This window comes from Pan paniscus, chromosome 3 (genome assembly GCF_029289425.2).
Source record: "Pan paniscus chromosome 3, NHGRI_mPanPan1-v2.0_pri, whole genome shotgun sequence".
Taxonomy (NCBI): domain Eukaryota; kingdom Metazoa; phylum Chordata; class Mammalia; order Primates; family Hominidae; genus Pan; species Pan paniscus.
The window spans coordinates 144,567,330-144,585,624 of record NC_073252.2 but is presented as its reverse complement, the minus strand read 5'-3'; the positions used below and the strand labels follow the sequence as shown (position 1 = coordinate 144,585,624).

The window sequence follows — 18,295 nt, the reverse complement described above, 5'->3', positions numbered from 1 at the left end:
TGTCTTTACTATATGTCTTTTGTACTGTCATATAAACTTTTAAGAATAGATGCATTAACTCACTCTGTCTGTCTTTCAATAGACATCTAACGGTCACCTTCTATGTGCCAACTAACATTTTATTGTGTCATATTTTTAAAGTAAATCATAAGCTGCAGACTGTTCACTCAGAAAACACTGTGTATATACTAGCTCTAAGACATCATGCAAGGTGCTACAGATACAGGGACAAATATATTAGTTTTCAAAAGAGAAAAGTTTATAATCTGAAGATTACAAGGAAATGGTGATTATGTACTAAAATTCTAACCATAAAAATTTCTCCAGAAATGACTTCAACTTATCAGTCAAAATGTATACACATTTGTATCGTGTGCACTTTGAGTGTTGAGAAAACATGCTCTAACACAGAGATGCTCTGCTTTTCTGTGACTTTTCATATTTGACCCACTGATTATGCTGTTAAAGAACCTGAGTCCTACCATGGAAACCCAGCAGACTATTTTTATTGGGACAAGCATTTAAATGCATTTAACTTTATTCTTTTAAAGTCAGTATTTGTTTTGAAACTCTGTGTCCCCTACTAAATTAATTGTTTTAAGAAATTGTACATAAAAACCTCATTTCTTCTCTGAGGGTCATGCACTAATTCAGAGGGTTATGCCATGATTGCAGATTAAACTTCCCATGCCCCTCCTCAGCCATGTACCTCTGAATCTATCTAATTTGAACACAGTTACAAACTGCACCCAAGCACCTATCCCACAAATGTGTGTTTTTCACTTGGGTTCTCAATGAATATCTGTTGAGTGTGTGACAAATGAAGAGAGATTATCATTTGTGACTGACACAGTGTATATTCAACATAAACCATATTACTACCAGAAAAGCAGTTTTAAACTTGCATCATTCTGAGAGTGGAGTAGTGTGAATCTCTGTCTTATTCATTATTATACAAGCAGAATCAAAAATATGCTTAGTCAAAAGAGTGTCTACTTGGTTTGCTATTGAGTTCTACAAAACATATGACATAATGGGCCAGAGCCAGTCTAAGTGGCATTTCAGGAGTCTTTGAATATTATTTTTATTTCTCATTGTCCTCACTTTCTCTGAAAAGAATGACTGATAGCCTTTCCATGTCATATCTTGGCTTTTAGGAGTGTTGTTTTATCTATTTTTTATGACTTAACCTTACATTTGTTAAGTGTAATTTTTGCTTTTTGTAACATAAAAATTTTTGTAACATAAAATTTTTGTAACATAAAAATTCTGTGATATGATGCCCCATGAATTAACAACAGTGGCTGGACCAAAGACAAGAAATCTTTTAAAAACAAGTGTTCACATTAAATACCTTGGATAGGTAGGCCTTCTGGGGGTTTTTCTTTAATGCAAGAAAAGTATACCATTTCTGTTTTCAGAAATAGTTTCTTTTAGGTTTATACTGAGCTTGTCTAAAGTCGTATTACATAAGTAAGGGCTTAGTTTGTACATTAGTATTTCACATCTTAGAGTCTTACTAAATCCTTTTTTGATCAATCTGATATTGAACAGATCTATATTGATTTCTTCTACACATGTTTATGGTATTTATTTTTATATATCTAGGATTAAAAGCCAAATTAACAAGGGTAATCAATTTTCTCAGTGATAAAGAAAAGTCTTCTAGTACTCTTAGATACATTCATCTAGGGACAAAATCTTAAGCGAAGATGTTGTAATAAATGGATCTATTTATTCAATCACTGGGCATGAAAACATTAGCCCTGGGAAAGCATTTTCCTCTAAGCACTTTAGCTACCGAGTTTCACTTACGTGGCACCAAATGATTTGCATTTTTAGAGAAATTTCATGACTGCAGTGAGCTCCAATGAAAACATGAATAAATTGCTTTTTTTTTCTTTTTCTGACTTTATGAAGCTGAATCCATTAGGGATTGAATCAAAGTATAATGAAATAAAGGCAACAACTTACATGATGGAAACCCTAGATTTGATTTCTCACTAGGCCAATCTCAGTTGTCATAGCCTACATGTCAGATTAGTGGTTTTCAGGAAGATCCCTGGAGTATGTGGCTGTTTTCTTAACTGCTGCATTAGGAATGCTCTCTAAAAGACGAGAAAGTAAATAGACAAACAACTATTAAGAACTAAATAGGTTTGCTGCAGTAGTTCTCGCCACAAAGTCAAATAAATCAGTCTTTCCAAGCCTAACGCTATACACTTGCCTAAGAGGTTTTCTTAAGACTTACCTTCCTTTTGAATTCATTGAAGTGAGAATGAGCACAGAAGCTATGAGGATGGATTTAAGATCCAAATTAACCTGGATTTGAATCTCCAATGAAATAGTTATCAGCTGTGTGAGATTCAGCAAGTTAATCTCTCCAACCTTTTGTTTCCTTATCTGTACAAAATGAATAATAATACCTAAAGCATAGGGTAGTTGAGAGATTTAATGTCATTTTTCATAAATAGAAAAGACAATCCTAAAATTTATATGGAACCACACACACACACACACACACACACACAGACACACCCCAATAGCCAAGGCAATGATGAGCAAAAAGAACAAATCTGGAGGCATCACACTACCTGACTTCAAAATATACTACAAACTGATAATAATTAAAACAGCATGATACTGGCAAAAAATAGAGTTATTGACCAATAGAACAGAATAGAGAGCCCATAAATCAACCCACACATGTATGTACGGTCAATTGATTTTCAAGAAAGGTGCCAAGAATACAAAATAGAAAAAGGACAGTCTCTTTAATAAATGGTGCTGAGAAAACTGGATATCCGTATGCAGAATGAAATTTGATCCTTAACGCACATCATATGCAAAATCAATTCAAAATGAATTGAAGACTTAAACATAAGACCTGACACTGTAATGCCACTAGAAGAAAACATAAGGGGAAAACTATGTGTCGTTGGTCTAGGCAATAACTTTTTAGATTTGACCCCAAAAGTGTAGCAACAAAAGCAAAAACAGACAAATGGGATTACATCAAAATTAAAAGTTTCTGCACAAAAAAAGAAAACAACAGAGTGAAGAGAAAACCTATGGATTGGAAGGAGATGTTTGCAAGCCATACATCTGATAAGGGATTAATAACCAACATATAAAAAACTCAAACAACTCTACAGAAAGAAAGCAAATGGTCTAATTTTAAAATAGGCTAGGGACCTGAATAGACATCTCTCTCAAAAACAAAGACATAAGTGGCGAACAGACATATGGAAACATTGCTGAACATCATTAATCACTAGTAAACTAAAATCACAATGAGATATCAAACCACACCTGTTAGAACGGCTGTTATCAAAAAGATGAAAGGTGAATGTTGGCAAGGAGGTGGAGAAAAGGGAACCCTTGTGCACTATTGGTGGGACTATAAATTAGTACAACCATTACAGAAATCTGTATGGAGTTTTCTCAAAAACTAAAAATAAAATTACCATATGATACAGCAATCCTACTTCTGGGTATTTACCCAAATATTTGAAATCAGCATGTCAGATGTCTGCAGTCTCATGTTCATTGCAGCACTATTCCTAATAGCCAAGTCATGGAAGTGTCCATAAACCAATGAATGGATAAAGAAAATGTGATATATATATAATGAAGTATTATTCAGCCTTAAAAAATGATAAATCCTGTCATTTGCAATATCATAGATGGAATTGGAGAATAGTATACTAAATGAAATAAGCCAGGCATAGAAAGACACATATAAAATGTTCTCACTTATATTGGAATCTAAAATAATCTAACTCAAAGAAGCAGAGAGCAGAAGGATGGTTATCAGTGGTGAGGGAAATGGGAAGATAATGGTAAAAAAGTACAAAGCCTCAATTAGACAGGAGGAATAAGGTTTTTTTCTTTAAGATAGATTGCACATCATGGTAAATATAGTCAGTAATAATGTATTGTACATTTCAGAATCTCTAAGACAGTAATTCTCAAATGCTCTCACCATAAAAAAATGATAAGCATTTGAAGTGTTGGACACACAAACTAGCTTGATTTAACCATTTCACATTGTATTCATAGATGATAACATCACTTTGTACCCCATAAATATATGTAATTATAATTTGTCAATGTACAATTAAAAATTAAAGCTAAATAATAAAGTGCTGGCTGGGCGCAATGGCTCACACTTGTAATCCCAGCACTTTGGGAGGCTGAGGTGGGCGGATCACCTGAGGTCAGGAGTTCAAGACCAGCCTGGCCAACATGGTGAAACCCCATGTATACTAAAAATACCAAAATTAGCCAGGCATGATAGTGGGCACCTATAATCCCAGCTACTTGGGAGGCTGAGACAGAAGAATCGCTTGAACTGGGAGGCAGAGATTGCAGTGAACCGAGATTGTGCCACTGTACTTCAGCCTAGGCGACAGAGTGAGACTCCATCTGAAAATACTACTACTACTAATAATAATAACCATACAAGTGCTGACCACATTCCCTGTTACAAAATATGTTCTCAATCCATGGGAAAAAATTTATATTTACTTATTATCTAAATGTTGCAACTGAACAACAGCCAAGCAGCTACAACTCCTTTTTCCAACGTGCTATTAATATTTTACTCCTACTCTACATAGTTAAATATAAATCCATAAAGCAAGGATTTTCAAACTTTAATGGGCGAATGAATTACCTTGGGATCCTGTTAAAAGGCAGATTCTGTGTTACTAGGTCTGAAGTGAGGCCTACATTTCTGCATTTCTAACAAGCTCCAGGTAATGTTAATGCTCCTGGTTTGGAGACCACACTTTGAGTAGCAGACATATAGGTCACCTGGAAACTGGTGACTTCTTTCAAAATGTATTTCTCACTGTCATTGTTTTAAATAGACCAGTTGATTCTTATGAAAATTTAAGAGGAAGAATATCTTAGCTGGGATGTACAGGGTTTTGATTTTTAATTTTGGTGAGGGAATTGTTTGGGTTTTTCAGAGATGTTATTTCTAGGAACTACTTTGCTGCTGACCAGATATATATATTTACTCATCTTATAATACTATATTTGGATGGGATACTGTATATCTACAGTATCTCTTCTTTGGAAATCTCAACATACATTAGAAAACTCAATTTTTACAAAAACATTCATTTTCACATCTCTGGATTATTCATTAAAAATATCATCCCCTGGATGATGGATGTGTTTACAGCATAGATTTTGAATGGTTTCACAGACATATACTTAGCTCCAAACCCATCAAGTTTTATAAATTAAATATGTACAACTTTTATTATGTCAATCATACCTCAATAAGGCATTACAAAAAATTATCTCATATAATTCTCTGTTCTAAAGTACGAGAATATGAAAAGAACATGAATACAGAGCTTGTATATTTTCCAAACTGTTACTCTGAAGTAACCAGAAAAAGAAAATTCAAACCTACCTATCAGCATTTAGTTTCATATTATATGTATTACACTGCACATAATTTGGTCAAGAAAATTAAACTTTCTGAGTGATAATGAAATGGTTATTTCTTTGAATTCATTAGCTTATCTTCAAGCCTCAGATCAGGGGAATATATGAGAAGGATAAGTTTTCAAATTAATGTTTAAATTAGAGACAGGCTTTCTTATTTTCAGATTCGAGAGATGTTGATTTTTCAAATCTTATTTTTTTCTATCCAGAATATTTAAATGAAAAGTGTAAACTAAAATGTAAAAACAAAAATAATGATCAGTGTATATCTTTAACTTTTCACAACCTACCTTCAAGTGACATTAGATCATTTAACACATAGTGTAAGAATTTTTTCCCTTTTATTTTTAGTTGACACATTATAATTGTAGATATTTATGGAATACAGGATGATATTTTGATACGTGTTTACAATGTGTAATGATGAAATCAGGGTAATTAGCATAGCCATCACCTCAAACATTTATCATTTCTTTGTGTTGTGAACATTCAAAATTCTGTCTTCTAGTTTTTGGAAAATGTCAATAAATTATAGTTAGCCATATCCACCCTGCAATTCTACAGAACACCAGACTTCATTCTTCCTATTTAGCTGTAATTTTGTATCCATTAACCAACATCTCCCACCTTCTCCCATCCCCCGACCCTTCCCAGCCTCTAATACCCACTATCCTATTCTCTACTTCCAAGAGCTGGAATTATTTTAGCTTCTACATGTCAGTGAGAACATGCAGTATTTATCTTTCTGTGCTTGCCTTATTTCACTGAACATAATGTTCACCAGGCTCATTTCTGTGGTGGCAAATGACAGGATTGCATTCTGTTTTGTAGCTGAATAGTATTCTATTGGGTATATACACTACATTTTCTTCATCCTTTTGTCTGTTAATGGACACTTAAGTTGATTCCATATCTTAGCTATTGTAGATAGTGCTGCAATACACATGGACGTGCAGGTATCCCTTTAATGTATTTATTTTATTTCCTTTTTATAAATACCCAGCAGTGGGATTGCTGGATTGCATGATAGTTCTAGTTTTATAGTTTTTTGAGAAACCTCCATAATGGCTGTACTAATTTACATTCCCACCAACAGTAAAACATAGTATAAGAATCTTATAGGCCAGGCATGTTAGCTCATGCCTGTCATCCCAACACTTTGGGACACCAAGACAGAAGGATTGCTTGAGGCCAGGAGTTCAAGAGCAGAGTAGGCAATGAAACAAGATCCCATCTCTACCAGAATTTTTTTTTTTTTTAATTAGCCAGACATGGTGGCATACGCCTGTAGTCCCAGCTACTTGGGAGGCTGAGGAGGCAGGAGGATTGCTTGAGCCTGTAAGGTCAAGGCTGCAGCAAGTGAGACCCTGTCTCAAAAAAAGAAGAAGTTTACAATTACATCCTTCCATTTCTCCCCTTCTCACCTTTGTACAACGTTGTCATGCATTGTACTTAGCTCTGATGCTCTTCATTTGTTTACATAGATCCAGATTGCCATGTGGTATCATTTTTCTTCTGCCTTGAGGACTTGTAGTGCAAATATGCTGCTAATGAATTGCTTCAGCTTTTGTCTGTCTGAAAAGCCTTTATTTTTGCCTTCATTTTTAAAAGATATTTTCAGTGGGTATGGCATTGTACATTTTATAGGTTTTTTTTTTCTTTTTCTTTTCGTACTTTAAGTTTCTTAAGCTAGGGGTCTGTTGAGCTTCTTGGATCTATGGGTTTATAGTCTTCAGCAATTTTAGAAAATTTTCAGCCCAATTTCTTAAACTATGTTTCAATTCTTTCTCAATCTCCTTTTTAGAATGCCAGTAAATGTCTATTAGGTTGCTTAAAGCTGTCTTATGGTTTACTGATAATATGTTCATCTTTTTGACTCTCTTCTTTCTTCATTTTGCGGTTTCTACTACTCTGTCTTCAAGTTTATTAATGTTTTATTTTATTTTCCATGTCTCTACTTAACATTTTAAATATCTAAAATACAGTTAGAGTAACTTTGTTTTTGTTCCTAAGTCTAATAACTATGTCTGTTCTGGGCCAGTTTTGATTGCTTTTTCTCCACATTGTGCCTTTTTGCATGTTTTGTATTCAAACATATTTCTTGTCTTTCAGAAATCACTGGCTTTTGTTGTCTGATGTCCAGTGTCTTCAAAATCATTGTTTCATATATTTTGTTCAGGATTTTTTGGGTAGCGAGGAGTGTTTTAGGAAAAGAGTCAATCTGATTTCTGTTACACTGTCTTGAATAGAAAAAAATTGCGGGATTTATAATGTAGCAACAATCAGAGAAATAAAAAGAACTATATGAAGACATTAACACACTATTTATCTTAAGAAAGTATTTAGTGTCTGGACAGATTAATAGACCTGAATCAGATATTCTCATTAAAAGTTTAGATGCCCAGAAAAAGAAATTCAGTATCATTCTATGTCAATATGGTATCTTCAATGCTTCATTCAGGCCTAGTTGCATTCCATTTATTCAGAATAATGGTGTGTAAGGTTAAAAAAAACCCTATACTTTTGAATTGGAATATACTTCTGATCTTTGCATAAATTTTAATTGCTTGAATATTAATAAAAGCCCTTGGCAAGGGAATTGATATATACCAGATCCTGTAATATGAAAGAACACGTCAGTTTTTGACACTTAAGAGAGTCTATCCAAACTTGAAAGTGTCTCCTGCCTTAAAAGTTTCCATCTTGATTATTATACTCATCAGATATAGAATTACCACATCATGATTTCTACTTCAAAACACAGATAAGAAAGATTAACTTTTTGTTTTGTTAACAACAAAATGTAGAAAAATATTACCCCCCAAATCACATATTTTTGATAGAGTGAGATTAACTCTATAATCTCAGGCTTTGATTCATAAATTTTTTACAAAACTGTAAGATGAGAAAGCCATGAATGCATGAATGACAAACCAATATTATAGAACAAGGAGGAGGAGGAGGAGGAAAACGAAGAAACACCCAATTATATGCCAACATTAAATATGTTGACGCTCAAACCACACTTCACATGACTAAATGTTTGCTAAAGGAAAACATTTGCATTTTATGGTTATTATATGCTACTTGTTTCCCCTCCCCCACCTCTTACACACACACACACACACACACACACACACGATCAATTCTCCCACCTTCTCTGCTCTGTGTCCCAGGAGACTGACTTCAGACTGCATCACACAGGCTGACTTGCTTTCTGGCTTCATCGTATGTATTTAGCCAAAGGGAGTCACCAGCAGATGAGAGGTTAGGAAGGTGGAGAGTTAGAATACTATTCCTCTGTCCCTCACTTCAGCTCCTGACAACTGTGACAGTCTACAACTGCTACTTCTAGATTTAGAAAAGGCAGTCCCTTTTCTAAATCTCTGCCCTCACCCAAAGTCCAGTGGCACCATCCTCTCTCTTTACCCTGAATTTAGACCCAGAGATGATAATGGCATGGCACCCTCTTTTGCAAGTCCCTAGGTGCCTCAATATCCCTTATTAGCTCCTTAGCCCTGCCCTCATCTCTTAATAGTCCCTTCATTAAAGTCTCTTCAAAATCCCAGTTGCATGTGCCATCTGTTTCTTCCTGACTGATACCCACTCATCTATTGTGAGTATCAAGTGGGTAGCTAAAGGCAAGCAAGTACAAGAAATATTAGGAAACCTCTGCTGAAAAGTTCAATTGATTAAGAGAACAGTGCTAATGAGGCCAAAATTAGTGTCTGGCTGTGTTCCAGGATCACAGCCTGCATCCCTGACCAGCCGTTTTACAAACCATCAGTTACAAGGTAGACCATGCCAAAGAGCACACATGAGTCTATGTCAATCCATCATCACTCCTGGGAACACAGCTCAAGGACTTAGCTGTTCAACTGAGATAGCGTCAAAATCATCTTTGTTCCCAAAGGACAGCTTTCGTAATGTGATTTTAATGAAAAAATTTATATGTTACTTCAAATAATAAAGTCATAACTGTCAATATCTTTTTCAAAGATGAGCTCTCATTTCATTCCTTATTTGTGGCTAATTCATAATAAAATAATTTAAAAGTCAAGCTTATCTAAATAAGCCTTTTATTGGTAATGGGATTCTGGGTTTATAAAAACCAGATTCATAGCCTTGAATCAGATATTCTCATTGTAATTATATGAGTGAACCTATACAACCATCATATTAAGAATAAACAGTTAAATATTCTATTTATTTATTTATTTATTGGAAGGGATTTTCTCATTATCAAGTGTGACTGACAAGTTTTCAGTTCATATACACATTTCCCCCAAACAGAACTTCGTTCTCTTCAGTACAGTGGCCTTGTAAAATCATATTGTAAGCAGGCCATTGTAGATGTGCCATTATATTAACATTGATATACTGGCTTACTTCCAGAGTAATTTTATATGATTTACATGGTGGGGAAGGGAGACTTCTGTTCCTTTTTCAGAAATCAGTTTCTGAGACTCTTTACTATCAGTGAGAGAGAAGTACTGTTTCTACTAAAATTGAATCTATGACTATCAATAAAATCTGCTGAAATACAAAAACAGAACATCTCATCGTTAATAATAGCATAATGTTACGATCACCTATAAGATAGGAGCATAGTTTATACGCAGTATTTATTCTTAATCAGTTTCATAAAACATAATCTGAGTTTTATTTTTTAACAAAAGCTTTTGAGTCATTATGATAAGGTCAACAGAAAGCACAGTCTTTTAACATTAGGTGATCAACTTTTTGACAATGGCAGGACCGGCGTAGCTAATGGAATAATAACCTGCAGGGTCCAGCTAAATATGATATACGAATGTAATCAACCTCTGTGATGACTATTCAAAAGTAATCCCTTTAGCTTTGAACTGCAACATATATTTCAACAAGGCAAAAACCATATGAAGAAATTCTCTGCAGACCACACTGATACAATACAGCCTTCATATCATGCTCTCTGTGTTTGCTGCTTATAGTGAGTTTTAAATTTAAGGTAATGACTACTGTATATTCATGTGAGCATACAACAATACTTTTGGTTTGTTGCAGAAAGGTTGAATCCATTACCAGGGGTCTAGTCTATAAACTCTGACACAACCTTTATGAATGAGTTATTTACCCTTTTTTAGAGTAAGGCCACTACAAATGTTTAGCATGCCAAAATTATAAAAATTCATTTACCTTTCCAGTCCCCAAACTACCAGGTAATGTCTTCTCCATTTCAATTCATCCTTCTCTACAGATAACATTTTAAAAATCTTGTTTACATAGAATACTGTATAATATAAATATTATATTCCATTGTTTTCAAAAAAGGGATGCGATGGTGGATTTATAGCAATTTAGCATTTACTGGCTGATTCTATTGCTTTTGTAACGTATAGGCTAAGTGGTGGTATAAATGAGATCTTTTTGTTGCCCACTTGAATCTACCATTTCAGAGTCTTTACTATTAGCAACAAAGAAGTGCCAATTTCTACTGAAATGTAGATCGTATAAGCAAATATCACACTTCAACATGCTGTTGCTTCTGGTCTCCCTTACTAGAGTGGTACTGGTCTCAGTCTTCCAGCTCCCTTGAAGTCCTACAGATCAAACATCTCAAATCACACCTTAAGTCAGACCCATAGTGCAAAACCTAGGTTATAATCCAAATGAGTGTTTTTGCAGTGATGGAACCAAGAGCCAACAGTCCTGTGGCGAGTGAGTACCCAATGTCTAACACTCAGACCCAGAAGAAGTATCCAGTCATGCACCGCGTAAGGACATTTCTGTCAACAATATATGCCATACACAGTGGTGATACTAAAAGTTTATAATGGAGCTGAAAGATTCCTATGTACTAGTGACATTTTAGCCATCATAACACTGTGGTGCAATGCATTACCTTTACTATGTTTAGCTATAGTAAATACTCATTATAGTGTTACAGATGCCTACAATATTCACTATAGTAATGTGCCGAACAGGTTCGTAGCCCAGAAGTAATACGCTATAGTATATAATAGCCTAGCTATGTGGTAGGCTGTGCCATCTAGATTTGTGTAAGTACACTCTATGATGTTTGTACAACAACATCACCTAATGACTCATTTCTTAGAAGGTATTCTTGTCGTTAAGTGACACTTGACTGTATATTACTTTGCTCATTTCATTGCTGAGAACTTAGTCACATGGCTTTAACTAAATAGTTCTCTACTGATAGGGAAGATCTAATAGAGAGGAAGAGCACTGATGAGTGGGAGGCAGAAGGAAGGACTGAAACCCTGTCTTGTCTAGACAAGAGGGCATGAGATCTAGTGAAGAAGTAGAGGGATAGGCCTTAGGCAGTTCATTGGTACTAACAGAAGGGAAGGCAGAGTATACAGAACAGAAGCAGTAGGTGAGTAACTCTTGCCACAAGGCTTGTGGACAATTTTCCCTATTGTCATTTATTTCCTCTATGAAGCCAGAAAATAAATCATCAGCTGAGAAAAGTGGAGGGTGGGAGGTTTGAGAAAAATAGAAGATTTAGTCATCTAGGGGAGTGGAAGAATGAGTGGACTAGGAATGTCTCATAGAATGGCCTGGAAGTGTAAGGGTCTACTTAATGTTTGTGGCCATGAATTTAAGAAGAGGCATCTCAGGCCAGTTGTATTTTCCCCAGCCATATTGAACTATACAGTGCAGGAGAGGAGTAGGCAGATAACTAGATTTAACTAGGGCTATACTTTTGCCAAGTAAGCAAACAAAGTGAAAAGAAGAGAAATTAAGACTTTATGCAAGGAAGTAGATAACCATGGAATTTAAATTATATAAGGAAGGAAGAAGAGACAGAAAAATGAGGAAAAACAATGAAAAGGTGGTAGAATTGGAGGTTCCAATGAAGTAGAAGAATTGCTGGGGTCAGGATACCAGAGGGAGTGATCTGGAAATACAAAAGGAGGCAGCCAAACAGTTAAATGCAGGAAAATGAGCTAGAGGGGGCTCATAGTTACTGATAATGACAAGGTCTAAGTATGACCAGGAGAATTAATGGCTGTGATAATGTAAAGGACAAGATGTAAAAGAACAGGAGGTCAAGGAATTGAGACCTAGGGTGGAATAATCTTCTACCTTTACATTGAAATTACTAAATTAAGAAAGTAGTAGTACAGTGACAATGAGGCAATGATAACATCAACTGAGAATGATTCCTTTTGTAGATAGATCACAATAGTGACAAATGGTTGACTGTATAATCTAATGATGTGAGTGTTAGAAAGGGAAAGAGGAAGGGCAAGGGTCCTGAAAGAACAAGGAGGAGAGGACACCAACCCATCTTCAGGTCCAGTAGTGAGAAGACCGAGAAAATCAATAACAAAAACGGGTTTCTGGGCTGATAGTATCTTGAGAGAAGAGACAAATTTCTGTTAGAGCAAGAAAGTAAAAGGAATTTCAGAAAATAGGGTAAGGATATAGGACATTTTGCTAAAATAATGAATCAAATATTCCAAAAGGCAAAGTGGAACTCTTTCAGGAATTTCAGTGGGTAGGAGACGGGGACAGAACAGGAAAGGTAATAAAAAATAGAATGAAGGGAGGGACCTGAAAACTGGGGCCTGTCATAAACAGGAATAAACAGTATCTTATTAGATTAATCCCAGTGAATTGAAATAAAAAATAAAAGGCCAGATATGAAAGTTAAAGTTAAGTAACAAATTAACATGGCTCTCTCTATGTATATAGATATACATATAATATATGATAAACGAAGTCATATATACACATATATCTACATATATAAACTTCCCATATTTGATTTCATTATCACAATATCATAATAATGAAGTCAATGTGGGAAGTTTTTATATATATTTGTTTATATATGTATTTATATATATACATACACACATACATGTAGATAGATAGATATATATAAACTTCCCATATTTGACTTCATTATTTGGGTACTTTATATTGCTCCCTAAATTAATTTTCCTTTTGAGTATTATTTTTAAAAGTCATCTTACCCAACAAAAGGTGGCCTTTTCAGTAGCCATTTTATTATATCACAAGAATTCTGTGGATTAGGAATTCAGGCAGGGCTCGGCTGGACGTTAACTGAAGTCACTAAGTAGTATTCAGCTGACAGATGGGCTGGTTTGAAGGGTCAAAGGCAGCTTCACTCACAGGCTGGAGACTTGGCCAAGATGGCTGGAAGGCTAGACTCAGCTGGGACTGTCTGCTAGAACATCTATATGTGGCCATTCCCGCATGGCAGTCTCAGGGTATGAGGACTTATATGGTGACTTGCTTCCTCCAAAAAAAGTATCCTAAGATAACCAGGTAGAGGCTGCATAGCCTTTATGGACCTAGCCCCAGAACTCATTTTTGTTACTTCCTCCATATTCAGCTGATCACAAAAGAGTCTTAAGGGTAGCTCAATTTCAAGAAGAAAACTGGATTCTACTTCTTCATGGGGGATTGACAAGATCATGCTGTACAGGAACATGTGGAGTGGGAGAGATTGTTGTGGCCATCTTTGTACAATACAATCTGCCCTGGTGATACATACACCCTTATCTTATAGGTGATAAGGACAGATATCCCTGAAAAGGGATTCCCAGGTTCAAGATCAAAATAACTATAAACTGTGTTCATGATAATCTATTAACTTTGTGTATTTTTTTTTAGAAGAGTTTAGAGGATCCACAGTGGAAGCTGTATCTCAAAACTCAGAACGTTTGGAAGAACTCAGTAGGTATGATAAATCAAGTAAAAAGTTTCTATTAAGTACCCACTTTGCGCAATATACTAAGCATAATCTCATTCTCCAAACACAAAAAGAGGAGTTTCATCCAGCACTTGATAACCTTAATACTGAAACACTGCTTTAAAAAAAATCACAGATTTATTTTCAAATGTCACATAAGGTTAAGTATTTTTAATTTTGAAGCCACATCTGAAAATTACAGAAAACAAATTATTTTTCAAAACAAATGTTCTTTGCTTTCTAGCCCAGTATAAAAGTTAAATTTATAATTTATTTTATTTCAGGTTTCCAGGTGATCAAAAAAATGAAACTTAAAGCAGCTTTTCACTTAACATCAAAGCAAGAAGAAATCCATCATGTCACCTTAGACTTCAATACTTGTAATAGGAGCATGTTACAGATAATATAGAGTTATAATAAAACGGACTATGACTCTTTTCATTGGATTTTGCATTTCAGTGTGTTACTATAAATTTAATCCAAAACATCTAAATCCATGAAAATAAAATATATTCCAATTCTTAGAAATATCAGCAATCATCCATGAAATAAATGATTTCCTCTTATCCACTATTCCACAAGAAATAGTGATACCATGAAACCAAAATAAGAAAATATTTTCTAATGAGAAAATAATTACAAGCTTAAGAAAATCTTTCATGCTGAATTCATGTAGGAAAATATTTGCTAAAACTCTAGGGAAACTTCTCAACATAGATAAAAGGAGTATAAGCAATTAAGACTACCATACTGATAAGTCTTGTTTGAAACAGTTTTCTTTACCTGTGTAACAGTATATTTTATGATACTTTTAGCTGATAGCACATAATAAAACTTATCCATGTCAACTTAAAAAGTTTAACTAAGTCCTTCAATCTTACAAGCCTTACCTAATGTGTCTTGCAAATGAAAGAACACAGCTGAGATGGTTACATGTATAATTTCCGGAGATCTGAAGATCTAAGGGAATTTATGAATTAAGTACATTACCAACAATAAAGCCTTTTATTCCCATTTAATCTTGGTTAGTATACAGTTTAAATCTGGTTTCTCAAAAGAAGAGTCCAAATAGCCAAAGCAATCCTAAGCAAAAAGAACAAAGCCAGAGGCATAATATTACCCAACTTCAAACTATATTATAAGGCCATAGCAGCCAAAACGGCATGGTACTGGTAAAAACAGACACATAGACTAATGGAACAGAATAGAGAACCCAGCCACACACCTGCAGCCAACTGATCTTTGACAAAGTCGACAATAATAAGCAGTGGGGAAAGGACATCCTACTCAGTGGACTGAGACAACTGTCTGGCCATATGCAAAAGAATGAAACTGGACTCCCTGCCTTTTACCATATACAAAAAGTAACTCAAGTTGGATTAAAGATTTAAATGTAAAACCTCAAACTATAAGAATCCTAGAAGAAAACTTAGGAAACACCACTCTGGACATTGGCCTTGGGAAAGAATTTATGACCAAGTCCTCAAAAGCAATTGCAACAAAACCAAAAATGGATAAGTGAGATTTAATTAAACTAAAAAGCTTCTGCACAACAAAAGAAACTATTAACAGAGTAAATAGACAACCTGCAGAATGGAAGAAAATATTCACAAACTGTGCGTCTGACAAAGGTCAAATATCCAGAATCTATAAGGGACTTAATATAACAAGCAAAAAAGCCAAGTAACCCCATTAAAAAATGGCCAAAAGACATGAACAGACACTTTTCAAATGAAAACATAAAGCATCTAATAAACATGAAAAAATGCTTCACATCACTAATCATCAGAGAAATGCAAATCAAAACCACAATGAGATTGTATTCACTCCAGTCAAACGGCTATCATTAAAAAGTCAAAAAACAGATGCTCGCAAGGCCATGGAGAAAAGGGAATGCTTATACACTGTTGGTGGGAATGTAAATTAGTTCAGCCACTGTGGAAAGCAGCTTGGAGATTTCTCAAAGAACTTAAAAAAGAGCTATCATTTTACCCGGCAATCTCATCACTGGGTATATATCCAAACGAAAATAAATTATTCTACGAAAAATACATATGCACTTAGATGTTCATCACAGCGCTATTCACAATAGCAAACACATGGAATCAACCTAGGAGCCCATCAACATTGGGGTTGATAGAGAAAATATGGTACATATACACCATGAAATACTATGCAGCCATAAAAAAGAATGAAACCATATTCTTTGCAGTAACATAAATGCAATTTGAGGCCATTATCCTAAGTGAATTAATAACAGGAACCGAAAACCAAATACCACATGATTTCACTTATAAGTGGGAGCTAAATATTGGGTACATATGGACATAAAGATGGGAACAGTAGACACTGGCAACTACTAGAGAAGGGAGGGAGGGGGCAAGTGTTGAAAACTACCTATTGGATACTATGTTCACCATTTGAGTGACAGGATCAATTGTACCTGAAACCTCAGCATCACGCAATATACCCACGTAACAAACCTGCACATATACTCCCTGAATCTAAATAAAAGTTGAAATTATTTTTAAAAAATGTTAGGTTCCTTTGAATGTTCCATGATTGAAGAGTAGAGACTCACCCTGCAGTGTGTAGAATCACTCTGCTTTCCACATGATATTGAAATTTTAGCACTCTGCCCAAGGAAATTATTCAGTGTATCAGTGTAATGAACATGAGTCAATGCAAATATCAAAAAATAATTGAAAAGATATATGGGTGAAAAAGTGTTTTCTTGTATTGTTTATTTAATCAGTAAAACCAATTTCCACAGTATCTCTGATTCCTGAACAATCTTTTGTAGTGCCCACAGATTTCCATGGGTTTTGCCCTAGAATTAAAATTAAAGTAGGTTTCTCTCTTTAAAACAACTGCAGATATCTGCTTTTAGACTTACAAAATATTGAGACAGAAATAAGGTTGTTAAGGATGGTATCTGAGAATGCACCTTTTACAGTGATCACCACCAAGTTCTTTTTTCCCAGAAATGTCTTGTTTTGCTAGGAAGAGTCATTTTTTAAAAATGATGCTGGCCAGGGACAAATAGATAAATGAAACAGAAAAGAGCATTCAGAAATTACATATAAAAAGTTAGTATATGATAAAGGTGGCTTTTCAAAACAATGAGGGAAGGATAGACTCTATAAGGAATGTCCTGAGAACATTGGTTATCTCTACAGAAACAAAATCCATAATGTGTTCACTATTTCACATCATCAAATCAAACTGAACTATAAATACATCAGAATTCCACACTGGGAAATGTTTTTCTAATATCGGGTTGGGGAACACCTTCCTAAGCAAAAAATCAAGGTCAGGTGCAGAATAGACAAACTCTACAACATACTAGAGTACATTGAAAAGATCCATACAGTGAAAAAGTCATTAAAGTTAGAAGATCAATGACAGAGCAAAATAAATTGCAACAAAAAACCCCAATGCCCATAAAATACAGATACTTTCTTTAAAATAAATTAATAAAGATGAAGAGAAGGAAAAACAGAAAGGAAAGACAACTTGGTATGCAAAAGGACAAAGGATACAAATTGGCAATCCAGAGAAGAAAAATACCAATGATTAATACACACAATAAAAGATAGCCAAGATGAAGCACTTGTGCATTGCTGGTGAGAATGCACATTTTAGAATGGTATAAACACAATGGAAAACAGTACATAAGCTCCTCAAAAGCTAAATATAAAAGTACTGTATATGATAATACAGCAACTCTAACCTAACCAATAAGATATCATTTTCCACCAATCAAATTAACAAAAATTTAAAAGATTGAAAATATCCAGTGTGGCTAGGGTTTAGGATGAAGGACACTCCACTGTGGCTTGAATATGTCCCCCAAAGTTCACGTGTTGGAAACTTAATCCCCAAGGCAACAGGCTTGAGAGATGAGGCCTAATGGAGGTGTTTAGGTCATGAGAGCTTCATTCTCATGAATGGATTAATGCTGATTATAAAAGGGCTTGAGGCTGCAGGTTCAAGCTCTTGCTCTTTCTCACTCTCTCTCTGCCCTTCTGCTATGAGATGACACCTCAAGGCTTTTATCAGATACTAGCCCCTTAATTTTGCACTTTCCAGCCTCCA

At 35.0% G+C, this 18,295-nt stretch overlaps 1 protein-coding gene across 4 annotated transcripts in view; it reads left to right on the top strand.

Annotated features, from left to right (window-relative positions):
• The window catches only part of TTC29 (tetratricopeptide repeat domain 29), a 243,729-nt gene extending 229,091 nt beyond the window's left edge, over positions 1-14,638 (top strand). For 3 of the 4 annotated variants that reach the window (XM_055111882.1, XM_003815851.3, XM_034959219.2), the window contains 2 exons: positions 14,119-14,185; positions 14,482-14,638. In XM_055111882.1, the coding sequence (XP_054967857.1) occupies positions 14,119-14,185; positions 14,482-14,512 (98 nt within the window). In that variant the 3' untranslated portion in view covers positions 14,513-14,638. The remainder of the gene's footprint in view (positions 1-14,118; positions 14,186-14,481) is intronic. The other variant, XM_055111881.1, reaches the window with a different exon arrangement.
• The last annotated feature ends 3,657 nt before the right edge of the window (positions 14,639-18,295 follow it).